We start from the raw sequence: 18,576 nt of genomic DNA on the forward strand, positions 1-18,576 counted from the left end.
CATGTATATGTGCAAGAATAAGAGAATAAGACAAAGAGAAAAAGTGTAAAAGAGAAAAAGGGAGTTACAGGGAGAATACGAAGACGTAAATATGCATTATATACTGATGTACTATGCTGTAAACGAGAGGTGACAAACCTATCTTATATATAAATATTATACATATATATACATATATATATATATATATATATATATATATATATATATATATATATATATACATAGCTAGTTCAATTTGCAAACTTAGTGTGTACCGTATCGCTTCGAAAATGCCCAGTCATTACTCGCCAGAATCCAAGAGAAGAAACCTGACAACCAATTTCAAGTTCATTCTTTTTTTAAGGAAAAAAACTAAATAAAATAATGTATTAAAATATTTCGCATGAATGATTTCTCACTTATATAATTAGACCAATCCCGATTTTCTCCCGAGAGAGGAGCAATATTGATAATTTTAAAGTTGTTATAAAAACGAGAGTAATTTTCTATTACTCTTAATTCACATAAAATTAAATAAATTTGTAGTAATTTCATAAAACAGCTTTTTTTCTTAAGAGTCGTGTGGCGGAAAGAAAAGAATAATTTTATATATTTAAAGTAACGCTCATAAAAAAATCAACAAATTTTAGCCATTAATAAAGATAAACCGCATTCTTAATTTCTTGTCACATTAAAAAGATTGTAAAAGAATATTTTTTATTTTTTTTCTTGGAGAGTTTTATTCACATAAATTACACAAATTACACAGGCCTGCGAGGGTCAGTTAGAAAAAGCACAGTAGCTGAATCTGATAGATTTTTCGACGCTGATAACGAATCTGGCCGCAGAATTTCCCTAGCACGTCAGTCACGTTTTAAATAATTTGTAGTTAAATAATCCAAAAATGGCTATTTCGGCCAATTTCATGAATTTATTATAAGGGAACTTAATTTTTTGAAATATTTCTGCCAATGGCATGGTATAGTACTAGTCTTTACCTTTCAAATACATTTTCGATTGCTGCTGCACGATTTTTTTTCGCTAAGATATGCAAGTATAAAGTTATCAAAATTTACGTTAAAGAAAATTTACATAGGCATCAATATGGCAGAGCCGTCATCTTGAAATTTGAAAAGGTTGAAAAGGTACATCTGTCAGGTTCGATTATCGAAAAAAGTCCTGTAGAAATATATCTATTCAATTGTTACACATTTTGATAAATTTTTTTAAATTTTATACCTTCTTATTGTGATTCTGTCCGCCACGTTGGATCCGCCATTTTTAATTCCAAAAAAACAAGCGAAAAAATTCAAAAATTGTTCAAAAATTTATGTTTTTACCCAAATTTTTATTCGTGATAAGACAGAGAGGTAACACGGACTTGGAATGGCTTATTGGATCATTATGCATAACTAATCTTATAACTTCATCTATATCTCAACGAAAAAAAATCGTGCTATTATACAGGGTGTCCCAGACCACCCGTACACACCTTTTAAAATGAAAATAAATGGCTTTTATCAAAAATCGCGAACAATTTTTAAGTAAATCGGGTACACTCTATCAAATGGTGATATTTTCAACTTTTGATTCCGACCGGAAATACGCCATCCGGATCGGAAGTTGAATTTTTTTAGGGGAACATGGTACTTTTTATTACAGATTCGAATTGCACGTGAAAAATTAAGAAACTTTTGTATCAAACGTTTTTTCTAAAAGTGTCTCTGTCAAGTGTCTCTTAAAATTGACCTTGAAAGTAACTGTAATGAAATGAACTTCAAATGTTCGTCAAAAATTAGGTTACCTCATAATAAATTCACCTTATAATGAAATTGGTCGAAATAGTCATTTTTGGACTTTTTAATTACAAATTATTTCAAAAACCTGACATGCTGGAGAAATTTTGCGACCAGATTTGTTTTCAAAAAATGCATCAGATTTACCTACTCTGCTTTTTGTAACTAACCAAACCTAAAATTTCACAGGCTTGTGTTACCATCGACCATTTTACCAAAAGTTTCTTCATTCTTCCGCTAGATGGACGTAGCATGCAGACTCAGAGAGAAGACTGAGAGATGTCATGGTCTGTTTTTAGGTGATCCCTGAAAGCGATACTCCCTCTATGGACATTGAAAACGTGGACATGAACTACAAAGCCAATGTCCATGAATGTTCTCAGAGGGTAATATATAGGCTGTGTTCCAAAATTCACTGCCAGTACTGAAAATCTATAGTGTACGTCACGTAAACTATAGATTTTCAGTACTGGCAGTGAATTTTGGAACGCAGCCCGAATGTGCACAATTTCTGGTTTTGTTCCGTGCTATGTGCACGAAATGCCGGTAGCACCAGAGTATAACAATCATTATTTTGAAAATAATATATAAATATGATAAATAATAATTTTTATAAATTACTTACCTATATGTGTATGTATGTGTGCCCATACGTTGTCCAAATGATTTTAAGTATAAGAATAGACTATATGAATATCGGCGTATGTTACCGCCGGCATAGCTCTCAGGTTCATGAGAGTACTGAAACCTCCTCACCTGGCAAATGCCTTCGTTAAGGCGGAGATACAGGGGAGGAAAAATTGAGGAAAAATTTTTTTATTTATTTTTATTTTTTTTTAATAGAGTTTAAACACAGAATATAATACATATAAAAAATATATATTACATAATTATAATATATACAACGTAAATTATAATTAATTTGCAATTACATAAAAAACACATTACAAAATATTAAATTATGTAATATAAAAATTATTACATTACAAATATATATATTACAAAATTTAATGCAGAATATATAAAATACAATGCATTAGAAATATGTATTACAAAATATAATACAAATTTAATATAAACTATAATTTTAAACTTAATACATAATAAAATTTATTACACGAAAGTGTCCAAAGTATACGTATAATATAAAATTTACTAAAAATTTTTACATAGACCAGACAAGACTGATTAGTGATGATTAATTACGCAATATTTATTATTAATAATCGACATAGAATAATATAATTTAATTAGTTTTATATAAATAATGTATAAACGTAAATAATCATGATCAAAAGAGTCATTAATAAAATTATTGATCATTTTTTCGATTGTAGAACAAAGTATTTGCATTATTGACGCATTTCGTGCAGATCATGAAAAGAAATATTTAAAACGTGTAAAGATAGAACAAGCTTTGATGTAAATCAAAGATTAAATTACAAAATAAATTGCGATTTAAAATTCGCGAGAAAACTCGACGAATAAATAAATCGACAATAATCGAATATTCAACTGCGAGATACGCATAATTTTTATAATATAATAATCGAATCAATAGACACGCGTGCGATATAATTATTATCACACAAATGTTGACAGACGAAGATATTTTAGCAAACATTTGTGATCCGTATTGTTTATGAACATAAAATTCACTGTCCGATTTATTTGCGATTAATATATACGCGGCTTTATACGAATTTCACGATTGAGAATAAAATACATATCCTATTTTTCGCATGATTAGCTGAATAAGAAGAAATGAGCTCTATAAGCTTTAAAATATAATTAAAAATCGCATTGTGGCCACGTTTAATAGAAAATAACGAAACGAATGATTTCCATTAATATAGTTATCGATCGTCTTTCAAATTATAGAAGAAAATATTAAAAACAATATTCAAAGACGTGGAAAGATAAACAAAGCTTCAATGTATAAGTCAACGATTAAATTATAAGATAAATCGCAATTTAAAATTCACGAGAAAACGCGACAAATAAATAAGTCGATAATATGCGGAATATTTGATCGCGATACGTATAATTTTTATAATATAATAATCGAAGCTCTCAATAGACACGTGCGCGATATAATTATTATCACGTAAATATAGAAAATCGAAAATATTTCAAGAATTATTTGAGGTCTGTAATGTTTGTGAATATGCAATTCAGCGACCGAATTACTGCGAATTTTTATAAGATATATCGCGATTTAAAATTCGCGATAAAACGCGACGATAAATAAATCGATAATATTCAAAATATTCAATTACAGATACGCGAGCCAGTGACATACCGGTAATCCGATAAAAAGAGGAGCGACCTTAAAAATGGAGAACGATTAACATCTTGTTTCTACATCAGATTTCGCAAGATCAATCTGCGAAGAAAAGTTAAGTGATCCATTGAACGTCGGGAATTCCACTGTAGGAGGGAACGAATCCTGGATCTTCCGGACTATTCCCGATAGCAATGATTTCAGTATTAAATCAAAGATAATTATCCCTCGTCATTATTTTCAACTCACGAAATTGATATTCACGTCAGAAAACATGTTCTTCCATTACTAAGAAATATATTTCTTTATTGAAAATTAAATGGATATAACCTTCATTATTGAAATGTGATTACGAACGATTATATTTATAAATAAAATACATGCATTATTGGAGTTTGTGTTAAATGTGCGAACACATAATTTGGGGTACCGTCTGCGCTCGCGAGACGAATCGAACCCGATAACAGCAGGATTTAAAAAATTTCAATTCGAATAGTTTTCAAAATAAAATAAATTAAATAACTAAATATATAATTAATTCTAGATTAATTATCTAGATTCTTATTCTTGTAACGTTTAAACTAATAATTTTTTTTTCTTTTAATCAATATCTTACTGATATAAGGGTACCCATTCGATTCGTCTCTAAATTTTTAAGTATTCGCACATTTTATGTAACATTCATGTATAATTTCGCGTATATATAATGTATCATATTAACAAAAATTATAAAAATATTTTGGATACGTTAATTTGTTCATGTATTTTATTATACATATATATAAAATGATATATATATCTGAAAACTAATATTCTAAATTGGCGATGGATGTCCAATACTTGCAAATAGTTTCTTAAAAGAAACTAAAAACTACTATTAATATCCCCAGTACCAAGAAATAATTTTTCAAATGAGATAATTAATTAATAATTAATAAAATATATTCGTTCGTAAGCATTTTTATCAATAAATTAATAAAAATTAATTACAATATGAAATTTCTTGAAAAATTAAAGTTTATACACAACGCTACATCCATATTTAATCTACTATTAAATCTTTCTGGCATTATATAGACAATAATAATACCAATCCTAATAATGAAGAACATTTTTTAACGAAGAAAAGAAAAGATACATTTCTCTCATCTAAATATATATTATTTAAATTAATTCGACGTTAAAGAAGCGTATCGTCGTTGAATTACTACCGAAATCATTGCTTTCGGAAATTGCCAGGAAAACCTGGGATTAATTCCAATCTTACAGTAAAAATTCTCAATTTTTAACAGGGCACCGAACTAGACGTCGCGAATGGATCTCAGAAGAACCGGTGAGAAATAATTCTCCATGATGAAAATCGTTTCGACTCCTCGGCGGTACGAGCCACGCAACTTTTATTAACGTTTATTTAACGGAAGGAACAACGATAACTCTTTTATTAAAGCGATAATTTCGTCTAAGAATGCGAAAAGAACGCGGGAAAAACACGGTGATTTCGCAACCGTAATTTATTAATTTATTTATGAATATTTTCCGATACGAAATTCGTAAATACAAATATAACTGAAAAAACAAGTTAATAAATTCATAATAATTAACTCGTGATTCTATAATATCGAAGGTGATCGTTAAATTTCGTGAAGCTAATATTTAATCGTTGACTTATTACATCGAATCTTCACACTCTTATTCGATAATTCTTTATATTTAATTAGCAATATTTAGGAATATTATCTGACGAGAGGGACAGCGATAAAAATCTTTTGTTAAAACGATAATTTTGTATAAGAACTTGTATTAAAAATTTTATATTTGATCGCGCGATGTATATACTTAATATGTATACCTATACATTAGACCAGTGCTGTCAATTATTTGCAACTTTCGGACGGATTTCTTAGTTCACGCCTACCGCTCTCCTCTCACCGCGCGTGCCTTAGCAACCGCACCAACGAACGCTCGTAACTAAGGAGCACGGCGGTAACCTCAGGCACGTGCGCGTCACAAATGTAATGTGGCGATCTAATAACAAAAAATTATATAAAAAATAATATATAAAAAATTATATAAATAAATTATATAAATAATAATAATAAAATTATATAAAAAATAATATATAAAAAATTACATAAATAAATTATATAAATAATAATAATAAAATTACATAAAATATAATATATAAAAAATTATATAAATAATATAATAAGGAGAATAGGCCTATTGAATTAGGCCTATTGGGAAAACCACTTAAAAAAAAACGCATCAACAATAGTACCTCATGGGTGATGTGGAAACCTATTCTCCTTGTTATATTATTTATATAATTTTTTATATATTATATTTTATGTAATTTTATTATTATTATTATTTATATAATTTATTTATGTAATTTTTTATATAATTTTATTATTATTATTTATATAATTTATTTATATAATTTTTTATATATTATTTTTTATATATTTTTCTGTTATTAGATCGCCACATTACATTTGTGACGCGCACGTGCCTGAGGTTACCGCCGCGCTCCTTAGTTACGAGCGTTCGTTGGCGCGGTTGCTAAGGCACGCGCGGTGAGAGGAGAGCGGTAGGCGTGAACTAAGAAATCCGGCCGAAAGTTGCAAATAATTGACAGCACTGCAATAAGCCATTCTAAATCAACCACTTCTCTATCTCGCTACGAATCAAAATTAGGGTAAAAACATACATTTTTAAATACTTTCCGTCACTTTTTGAAATTAAAAATGGCGCATCCAATATGGCGGATAGAATCACAATAAAAAGGCATAAAATTTAGAAAAATTTATCAAAATGTGTAACAACTGTATTAGATATTTATATACGATATTTTTCTGGGCAACCAAACCTGACATATGTCAGTCTTTTGAAATTTCAAAATGATGGATCTACCATATTGATGTCTATGAAAATTTTCTTTAACGTAAATTTTCTTATAACTTCATACTTATATATCTCAGCGAAAAAAAATCGTGCGGCGGTAATCGAAAGTGGATTTGAAAAGTGAAAGTGAGTACTATGCGATGCCATTGGTAGAAATATTTCAAAAAATTTGGTCTCCTCACAATAAATTCATGAAATTGGCCAAAATAGCGATTTTTGGGTCCTTCAACTACAAATTATTCAAAAACCTGACGTGCTGGAGAAATTCTGCGGCCAGATTCGTTTTTAGCGTCACAAAATCTATCAGATTAACCTACTCTGCTTTTTGTAACTGAACCTCGCAAGCCTGTGTTATTAACGTAAACTCATTAAGATTCTTATATCAATCTTACTTTGTATAAGATATTTGTATGAGAAGATAAGGACTTGCGAATAATCGGAGTTGGAGAAAATCGAGATAAGGGATAAGAATTGTTAATCTTCCATAACGAGATAAAACAAAGCGCCCATTGTGCAGCCAGACATCGTCCTGTGTTCCTAAATACACGACATTCAATACTGCTATCGCGTCACGAACCTATTATATCTTCAACTATCGCGGCTTTCATCCGGCCATCGGATTAATCCCGAAACGTTCGTGTCACGAGCCCTTCGAGCAACGCGAGAATTTCGAGAATACGTGCTGGACAATCTGTATTCGCGGAACAATTCGAGGGCCCTGTCACGTAGAAAATGTCCGTCGAGGGGATAGTCGGTGGCATGTCTCTCGTAGGTCCATCTCAGCAAATTGACCTTGATCATCTTCAGTGCGTCGCGGTTATATGACTTCCGGGATATCTTGAATAGTCGTTCGCCGAGAGTTGCCAGATGTGACAATTCGGGGGGGATTTTTCGGTGAATCGTAAATGAAATGGGGAAGCGAGAGAAGGTGGACTGGGTCTTTAGAGAATAAAAGTTTTAGACGAACCGAACGGACGAACTGACAGATAAATTGCGTCGCTTCGATCGTGTTCGTTTCGTTTTGTCCAGTTTCTCGAACAGAGACTGTGAGTTATATCAATCTTCATTGGATTATATATATATATATATATATATATATATATATATATATATATAATTTACAATAACAATAATTACTATTATATAAACACAACATTAAATTTGTACGTAGATTGAATTTTAAATCATATTAATGTAAAATTATTATTATATCTTTAATTTTATTTGGAAAAATTAATTAAAAAGTTTATTCGATAATGTAAAAATATTTATCAAAGCATCTGCATATCTTATATATATATATATTTAAGATATGCAGATGCTTTGATAAATATTTTTACATTATCGAATAAACTTTTTAATTAATTTTTCCAAATAAAATTAAAGATATAATAATAATTTTACATTAATATGATTTAAAATTCAATCTACGTACAAATTTAATGTTGTGTTTATATAATAGTAATTATTGTTATTGTAAATTATTATATAATATTTACTATATTTATGAAATTATATGAATAATAAATATTAATTAAAATTAATTTGTCTGGTATTTTATTCATATTATTAAAGTTTATTAGAATGAATGAATTAGAAAGTTTTTTCTCGTTGGTGTAATATGCAAAAAATACGATTCTTATTTTCAGCTTTTTTATAAAGATATTATATCGGTTAATTCTTAGATTTAATGGAGAGCTTCCAAGTGGGCGTGCGCAATAAAATGCAAGTTCTAGCACCAGTTTTAACAGATATATAATATTTTTCAAGCATTTAGTAAAACTCGTGAAAACTCCCTGAGAATTGCAAATAATTGCAGAAAGCGAAAGAGGTGGAAAACGAGTTTTAAGGAACAAGACATTTGAATAAGATTCCAGCCGAATGAAGATAATGAAGCCTATGTTCCAAAATTCACTGCTAGCGCTGAAAATATATAATATACGTAACGTGAACTATAGATTTTCAGCGCTGGCAGTGAATTTTGGAACACGCCCGAAGTAGTTCGACTTTCGGACTATATAATCTGCATTCGGCGGATTTAATTGCTCACGCCCACTAAAGTAATTAATTAACTGTTGAAATAAAAGATGATTTTGATAACACGCAAATGTTTATCTTTTTAAACGGTTTTTATTAGCAATGAAACACGAGGAGACTCCCTTTAAATCCATCGGCTCATTTAATCTATCTTATTCAGTTAAATTATATATATTAGATCAATATATAAAATATACAAAAAAAATTGCGAAATAATTTTTTTTGTTTTCATGATTAGATATTCGTTATAAATTTGCTCTTATATTTCTATCTTCAAAAAAAACAAAAATATGATTAAAAAAATATAATTTATTTCTGTATGATTTATTTTTGAAACGAATTTTGTAAGAAAATTAATTTAATTTTTCTTTAATTTTTCTTTAATTTTCTTTAATTTTTCTTTCAGTCATATGAAGTTGTAGTCTTTAAGAAAAAATATGCAATTACATATGAATACCTTTCTCGCATTTCATTTCGAGATCATTCAATTCACGTATTTATGCTCGAAACTTACTATTTTCAATGTATACTTCTTTATATTTGCATTGATCCAAAATTATTTTATTGATCAAACATGATTTTTTTTAATACCTAAATCTTTTTGTTGGTCATTTTTGATCAAATTATAACTTTTACGATTATAGTACACATAGTTACAAAAAATGCGAATTGGATAATTTCATGAACATTTTTAAAAACAAAAAAAGATATGGAATAATTTAGAAAAATCTGGAAAGTATTTCGTCACATTTTCCGTCGCTTCCATCTAATTATACGAGAAATGAGAACGACGCTGAGGACACGATATACGCTAGTATTCACCGCACTGTCCTTAAAAGCATTCTTTTTCGTTCTGCGTTTCGGTAGCTGACATACTTTTTTTTCTTTTAACTAATTTTTCTTGCAGTAACCGGAATATCAATGAGATAAAAGAGAGCACTGATGTAACTGCCGTCTAAATAAACTCGTTGTTTAATCTCTTATGCGATATCGCATTCTGTTAATTATCAGTTCCGGATTAATATCATTTGATGGATATATTGCAATTAATATTTCACTAGACGTCTCTCGAAATTTGCTTCTGTTGACAAAAGGAATCATCTCTGTTAACTTCTGCATTGTATATTTGTGCGCGCATGTCATTTATCGTAATCAGTTATTGATCTCTCCTCATCAATTATTGATCTCTTGCATTGAAATATCAGTAACAAATGAAGGAAATAATTTTAAGTACTATTATTAATTTAAGTACTATTATTAATTATTAATTTTAATTACTATTATTTAGATTCAAAATTAATATTTGCCGCACTTTTAGAAGAGAACATTGCAAAAAAAAAAAAAGAAAACGGAAATTGCGAAATCTATGTCTATCTCTTGCGTCGTTTGCGTTATTTTTGAGGCCGGCATGTAACCTCGTCGCCTTTTCGCCGAGAAAATATGAAAATACATTTCGTTCCTGCCGTTGTTTCAAGTACTCGACGAATATCGTTCCACGTTAAATTACATTTCTCGAGGGCGTCGCCCGGACGAGATAGTTTCACACCCTAGATTTTCATCTAATATCGCACTATTTGTTCGCGTGCTCGCCCACACATTCGGTACTTCATCGTGTTTTCCTTTCATGTCAGAAATATTTATCATCATTTGACTGTTATTCTACTCCGTGTTATGATTTCGATGTTGCGTTTTCATTAAGTATACATGCGTGTAACGCATATATAATTTATCAAAATTATTTATCATACAAAAATATATATTTATATAATATATAATTTTATATAATTTTATTATTTAATATTATTATATAATAATATTATATAATAATATTAAACAATGAAATTAAATAATATAATTATATTATATAATATATTATTATATAATATTAAAAGAAAATAAATTTTATGCAGTATTATATATTAAATAATTCAAAAATTTATTATATATATTTAAAAAAATTTATATTATTTAAAAAATCAACTCATCTTTCTCGATTATATATATTTGCATGATAAATAATTTTGATAATTAAATTATATGTGCGATATGACATTTTATCGTATTGTAATTTGAATATTATTATTGAAAAATAAATTACATTACTTAAATGTAAAGTAAAAAATAAAAAAATAAATATCTTTTTTAAGTTTCATAAAAATCGGAGGATCTGTCAGAGATATTTTTCCTAATAAAATCAACCAAGTCGGCATAGCCGTAAATGTAAAGAGACTATTTTCCGTGTGCGATTCAATTATTGCTATCTAAAGGGTGTATCCACTTCGACCAGTTGTTTTCACCTGTTATTCCTCTTTGCTGTTCAATTATTCATCCGAGAACTAACGTGGAATAATATTTAACGCGCCACATGTCACACTCGGTACTTACATACGTTTATGAACGTCTACGCACACATGGATATGTTTACGCGGACGATTCTAATCTCGCTCTTTTTTTTGCAAGTGCGACAAAGGTGTACACCGTATTGAATCCCTGTCATAGTGGTTCTCGCGACGTCGTCCAGGAGAGACGGTGCGTTTTGAGAATTATTCGTAATGTAAGTACATTGAATCCCACTGAAAGTTAATGATAAGCGTCTAATTGCGATTCATTGATCGCATTTTGCCATAAATTGTATCGTAAAAAAAATAAATCTCTTATATTTTTACTCAAATATAGTTCATTTCTAGCCTTGCGTTTTTAAAATGACAAATTCAGTGCGGTTCACTATCTTCGAGATGATGTAACTCTTTTATTTCTCCATCTCGAGTTTTATATTTGTGTGATTTATAACATTTTCGTCGACGGAAAGTTGACGTCACAAACCGGCGGAAAAAGTTTGAGTTTTACGACAGCTCCGAAATGGCCCTAGGGCTACGTCGAAATTCGCCTAACTCTCGAAATATCCAACGAGAAGCGTTCAGGATTTTCAAACGTAATAGTTGGTTTTATCGTGCTCGAGCTAACGTTTTTTTTTATGTGAAAAAAGAAAAGGAGGAAGCGCATATCTCTCTCTCTCTCTCTCTCTCTCTCCGCTTTTGGGAAAATACTTCGCACAATTTTATACCTTCCTCTTAATTCTTCATATACTTTATGTTTTTTTTGTGCTTCTCTCTTCCAGTTTTATTTATCATAGCTTTGTGTTGTCCTTCGACATTACGTTTTCTAGGGCAATGCAATTGATCGATGAACGTGGTGATTTCCGGGACACCAAGCGAAAGCGGGCAGACTTTTTTGGACTTCGCTGATCCAATATTTACTCGTGAAATTGAACGTAGATCTGATTGGAAGCTACATTATCGACTTTCCTACAATTGCAGCCTTTGCTTTCGCGCCGCGTTAAATAATTGGCTCTTTCGCAAATTATTAACTTTAATATAAATTACATACAAAAGAAAAAAAAACAGCACAGAAAAATTAAGAACGAAGGACGGAGCATTTTTTAATCAAGTTTAAAAGAATTATATTGTACTCTCTTTTTTAGGTTTATGTCTTCAAAATTTCTAATCAACATGTAAAATCCCATCTATCAATTGAGTCCTCCAAAAATGTCTGTTTATGATATTTTTGCAACGTATTTATGTCGCGCATTATTGCTATAGATTAGTGATTGATATCAGTGATTGATGTAAAATATATAGCATTATCATGATAATATACTAATAGTGCTCTAATGATTAAATAATTTGAAGTAATTTATTCGAAGCGATTTTGATATGGAATGTGTTTCTGTCTCTTTTAAAATGTAAATGGTTGCGCCATATTAATTGATAATTATCGCAGACAGGTGCAAATCCTACACCTCTCATTAGCGGGAATTGGAACTCATGCTTACCAGACGTAATTAATCCGACAAAGGATTAGAATCGATCCATTTCCTGGATATGAAGTTCCGAACTCGTCCTTTCGATGTGGAGACCGTATTTGTACAGGCGAAAAAAAGACAGAAGACGAAGAAGCTACGCGGTCCAGATTCACCTCTCTACATGTCTATTTGGCCAATGATCTATGTTCTGCGGGTATTTGGTCTCGCTCCTTACGATTTCTCGCAGGATCGACTGATACCATCCAACATTTACCTGATTTTTACGGCGATCGCTGCTACACTGTATACATATATATTTTACGTGGTGACCAAATTGACTATAGGCACGAAGAGAGATGATAGCGCGGTTTTGGGAGGAACGGATAATACAAAGGTCAGTAAAAAATTGTTCGTGAGAAAGAAATTCCTCGCGATATAAATGATCAAAAGTAAATTCTTGACTCGACTTTTTATTAGATCTATATTAATTGATTTTTTAAACGTAGATCTAATTAAGTAATTCAATTCTAAATTTCAAAATCACCGGAAACTCGAAGCAATGATCAAATGTGATCGTACAGGTGATCCTCAACTATAGCGTGACGATGTACGAATTGGGCTTGGTGGCATTTACGAGACGCAGATTCACCAAAATATGGAACGCGCTGCAAGATTACGACGAGGATGTCAGGCAACTCGGTTTTCCTCGCAAAGAGAGGCAGACCGCGATCGTCGCGTGGATTCTCTCTGTTGCTATCGCGACCATCTGGATCGCCGTTAATCGCATCGGGATGTATGCCTTTTACGAGACATGGCTTTACAACGTGGGATTCTTGCTTATCTACGTCGCAAGTTCAATGGCCCTCTTTAAATTTGTGGCGATGGTTTTCTTTCTAGGCCAACGGTTTCATCATCTCAATGTGATGGCGATAAAAAATCTACCGCCTACATCGGCAAGGAAGAATATTATCATTAGCAAAAGGGTTCGAATCATATTTTTTAAATATTTTTCTTTAATCAAAAGAATATAACAATAACATAAAAATTATGTATTATACACACATATATTTTACTTATACAGGGTGTGCCAGACTTAACGAATCAGCCGTTAATAGCAGATTCCTGAGGTCATTTGGAGACGAAAATTCTAATACCAAAATGTTGAGGAAGACTTCATAAAAATGTTCAAACTTATCGCGCTGTACGCGGGCCCCTTGATGCGCTATGTCCCTGAGCAGGAGAACGTAACACGCTGATTGGTGATCTTTAATCTTTTGTAGCGACGAAACTACATCTTCCTCAACATTTTGGTATTAAGATTTTTGTCTCCAAATGATCTCAGGAATCTACCATTAACGGCTGATTCATTAAGTCTGCGACACCCTGTATATAGTATACATATATATAAATTATACATATATATAATTACATATATATAATTCATATATATAACATATATATAATTCGTTCTTTTTTCCTTAAGCAATATAAATTATATGAGAAATGTAATTTAGTAACATAAGGATTTACAATGTTCTCTATTTGTTTGCACAAGACAATTCTAACTCTGCACAACGATTTGATGATCGCCGCAGAGAATTTGGAATCGCTATATTCGTGGTCGCTGCTCTTTTGGCTCGGCAATCTTGGGCTTCACACCGTCAGCAACATATACTTTATAATAGATTGGACACTCATGAAACCGTGGGATAAAGTGACGTGGTCGTCGGTGTACTGCTTGAGCGGCTGGTTGATGGCGTTCCTCTTCCAGCTTCTATTACTTCACATTGCCTGTCACTACGCTTGCTCTCAAGTAAAATCTGTAAAGTAGAAAATACTTTTATATTTAAATCGCGTCCTTTGCGACAAAATGATGTCCAGATAGCATTGAAAATTTATCATAATCAGTTCACACAAATTTTAATTTTGTATAAACTTACGCCAGAGATATGTGTACGGATTAATACATCTTTACGGATGTAATAATATATAAATAATAAAGTATCAAAATATATGTATAAATATTTGAAATATATAAATACAAATAAAACGTTACTAGAAAATTTAAAAAAACATTTGTATTCCAGGCTAATTGTATAAGTCCAATTCTTATCGAGTGGCAAATGAGATTGATAAAAAGAAATAACGTAAGTAGATAAGGGCGTTTTATTGCTCCGAATATTTTATTGGTCATTTTTCTGGCTTCTTTTAATAGAAATCACGTCCAATCATTTACAAGTAACTTTTTTCCAATCGAAATTTTATTAATTTTCTTAAAGTTTATTTTTACTGTCTTTTAATATTGCTTTCGTTATATTTATACAACGATTTTCATACGATTGCAATCTGTGTAAAAACTCTTCTCTAAATGCAGGAATGCGTGGATTCGTCGATGCAATTCCTAAATCGAAGACTTAACTTTTCCGCCGGTGGATGCTTTTACGTGAACTTGCCATTATTATGTTCTGTAAGTAACGAGAGTATCGTAAAAGATAATGAACTTTCAATTAAATATAAATGTGTCTTTTAAGATATATATAAATTATAATTAAGTTTAGGTTTCGCGAAATAAACAATGCTTTTAGTTATCACGGAATTTCTCTTGCATCTTACTGATTATGTAGGGCTTTTAATTAAAGAGATTATATAATGAGAATATCCTATTTCTGCTTCGGATAATTAAGAGTACCTAGTAATTAATACTATAATTGATTACTCAAATTTCGGCATAGCTAAAAGTTACACGTCGGATAAGCAGTATTATATTCATCCGTAAGATCTTAAAAGATCAAAATGATTAATAACGACAAACCATCTCATGAAATTAAGACAATCTCATCAAGATATTGCTAGTTGACATAAATGATCACATCAAAACTACAAAGCCGCTGAATTACACAGATAATTGCATGGAGAACACGTTTCTCATCGCGATGCTTAACGTCACAATGGTACGATTTAAAGAAAAGACACGCAATCACGTATTCTTGACACGTGGATGAGTTAATCGAAATTATTAAAGCGAAAATGTTCTATGCTTATTTTAAACGTGATATATTGTATTAATACTTAAACATAAATATATAAATAGCAAGCATAGCAATGAAGGTAAAAATTATATCAAAATATGAAATAAAAATTAATACGAGAAATTAATATCAGAAAGTGAAAATAAATCGTATTTACAATATCATGCATACGTAAACAATAATAACTACTTTGTAAAATATCTAGTTCCATAAACAATTTTATTAAAAATCTGCTGCATAATTAAAAAAAATGCATGCAATATTTTCCGACGTCACGATTAAATGTGACAAACACTGAATATTTATATTATACTGAATATTTGTATTACTTCCGCAATCAAAGAATTATTAATCATTCATAAATGCTCGCGATCGATTCTCGTTGAAAAAAATAATAAAGATAGATTCAACGTGTTACTAACGATCGTTACGTTTAGAGCGATTGTTTTTCCGTCAAACTAACACCGATCGCGTTCAACTCCAGGCACGACGTGATGAAGGTAAAGGTTAATTGGCTCTGGTCCGATATCCCAGCGGGACTCGAGAAGCTGTAAATGCTAGCTTAAACGCGCTCGTAAATCGTACCGTGACCAAAAAGCGTCTTCGATTCTGTATCTTGATCTCACAAATCATCGAAATTCGTGTATTTCCAACTAGTACGATTCTATCGCTTGGAATTGGCACTTGGCAAATTGTTACTCGTGCAGTACAAGTGCACAACTTCGATGATATTTGGACTCTCTAAATCCTCCCACAATAGCTTCGCAATAGCTTAGCGAAGCTCCGAAATTAATCTTCTACAAAATTATCTTAAATCAATTAGGTTTAATGGTATTCCACATTTAGATTGTCATGATAAACGTGTTTACGAGGATTTTATATATTCCATTGCAATATCTAGTGTGAACTCAACAATTACATTTTTACTTCACACTTTGCATATTTTCTATTTTTGTATTTTTAACAAATAAACTTGAAAACTTGAAAAAATATGCAACACAGTTATATACACAATAATTTTTATATTTAATTAATAAATATTAATTAATTTTAACAAATGTTATGATAATTTATACAATTATATTATAATTTATACATAAATTTTATATTATTCTGCTGTTTATTCAGAGAATTATATAAATATGTTGAATATATCTTCCTCATATTTTATTGGAATATTGAAAAGTTATGATTTCATCGATATTATTTTCAGACTGCAGCCCTGTTGAGTACATATCTGGTTATATTAATGCAACTGCATTGAATTGACATAAAAAAGAAAAAGACGCCGTATTTTAGAACTATAAATTTCAGAAGTATATTCTTTTTATTAAGTCGATGTATGCGAAATGCTAGCTTCCCATTAATGATTTGTAATTAATATCAGATCGAACAAATGTATTTAATTGGAAGAAATGTAGCTAATGATGATTAACAATAGTATTAATACTAATCTTTATTTAATTTCATAATGGAATAAATTTAAAAAAATTATTAATATGTCACACACCTTTTTTCATGCAAAATTAAAAATGCGAAATCTCTCTTTTTCTCTTTCTCTTCTTATATTGCAATACAATGTTCCATCAATTACGTATAATTGTTAATAAATTCTCAGATTTTTGCTATTGGTTAAAATTTTAATAAAATGTTATCAGATCTCGAGTCCGATAAATTGACAAAAATGACCACTTACCGCCTACCACATCCTCTTTAAACTACTTTCCTTCACTCAGTAGATGGTGCACAACGATGGCGAAGTAGCGAGCAAGAGAATTTGCATGTGAATTGTACCCGTCACTGATTACAGTAGTCTCTTTTAAATTTAGTATTCAAAGGAAACCGTCTTTCTGAAATTTATGCGAAGATAATTTAAAATTACTATATTAGATTATAAAGATAGATTTATAATTGAATTAAATGAATAAATTTAAAAAAAGTTATCAATTAAATTTTGATTTGAAAATATTTTCATGTGAGTAATATAAAATTACACAATAATGAAACTTATAATTTGCATACATTTATAAATAATTAATACGTGAAATAATACGTGAATAATTTTTCGATACATTCTTTTTAGTGTCACACATAGTATAATCCTTCTTTTTATGTATCAAACTTTCAAAAGTTCAATGTTTCTTACTTATATATTCATTTACTTAGATTTATGTATAAATTTTATAAGCTGTCCTTTGCTCATACATCGTATGTCGCAGCGCTGTTCCAAACTGACGTAAAGCAAATTAACAATTCCGTCATAAATTGCAAAATACTGTTGCAAGGAGTCGACAAAATAATTTTCCTGCAACATATTTAATCTTGTACGAGATTTATCACCGATTTACATATCGGATAAGAAAATTGTCTAATGCAAATATATAATGCAATCATCTACATTGTAGATTTTAAAACATATAATACATAGAGTTTCAGAAAATTATTTCCATAAACTATAAAAAATTGAAATATGGTAAAAAAAGAGATAAAATAAAGACTAAAGTATAATAATATACTTTAATATACTTTTATAATAATATACTAAAAAGTATAATAATATATTTATATACAAATATTTAATATATTATATTATATTTATATATTATATTTAATATATTATATAATATTTAATATATTACTTTATATTATTTATATACGTAAATTTGTATAATTTTTCATATAAGTACTTTTTATAAATATATATGCATATTCTTTTTTAAATAAAATATATTGAATTCAATT

General features: G+C 29.9%; 1 protein-coding gene and 1 long non-coding RNA gene across 3 annotated transcripts; one reads left to right on the forward strand and one right to left on the reverse strand.

Moving 5' to 3' along the window:
• The first annotated feature begins 11,889 nt into the window (after positions 1-11,889).
• On the forward strand, positions 11,890-17,350 carry LOC145975699 (uncharacterized). The gene is made up of 7 exons (XM_083106360.1): positions 11,890-11,935; positions 12,784-13,199; positions 13,387-13,788; positions 14,361-14,618; positions 14,893-14,952; positions 15,180-15,272; positions 17,048-17,350. The coding sequence occupies exons 2-7, from the start codon at positions 12,885-12,887 to the stop codon at positions 17,096-17,098; spliced, it is 1,179 nt and encodes a 392-aa protein (XP_082962486.1). The 5' UTR covers positions 11,890-11,935; positions 12,784-12,884; the 3' UTR covers positions 17,099-17,350.
• On the reverse strand, positions 14,508-18,033 carry LOC145975700 (uncharacterized). 2 transcript variants are annotated; one of them, XR_014440058.1, is made up of 3 exons: positions 17,981-18,033; positions 17,531-17,684; positions 14,508-14,625 (listed from the first exon to the last, which is right to left on the reverse strand). It is a non-coding gene; the product is annotated as an uncharacterized LOC145975700 (long non-coding RNA). The 2 variants fall into 2 exon arrangements; XR_014440059.1 differs by lacking the exon at positions 14,508-14,625 and adding an exon at positions 15,162-15,270.
• Positions 18,034-18,576: the final 543 nt, after the last annotated feature.

This window comes from Camponotus vicinus, unplaced genomic scaffold (assembly GCF_025532165.1).
Source record: "Camponotus vicinus isolate PSW18456_S1 unplaced genomic scaffold, iyCamVici1.0 SCAF_8, whole genome shotgun sequence".
Lineage (NCBI taxonomy): Eukaryota > Metazoa > Arthropoda > Insecta > Hymenoptera > Formicidae > Camponotus > Camponotus vicinus.

Coding starts and splice junctions, on each gene's coding strand:
- LOC145975699 (XM_083106360.1), top strand. CDS start 12,885: ATGAAGTTCCGAACTCGTCCTTTCGATGTGGAGACCGTATTTGTACAG. Junction 13,789..14,360: donor ATATTATCATTAGCAAAAGG/GTTCGAATCATA, acceptor TGTTTGCACAAG/ACAATTCTAACTCTGCACAA. Junction 15,273..17,047: donor ACTTGCCATTATTATGTTCT/GTAAGTAACGAG, acceptor TATTATTTTCAG/ACTGCAGCCCTGTTGAGTAC.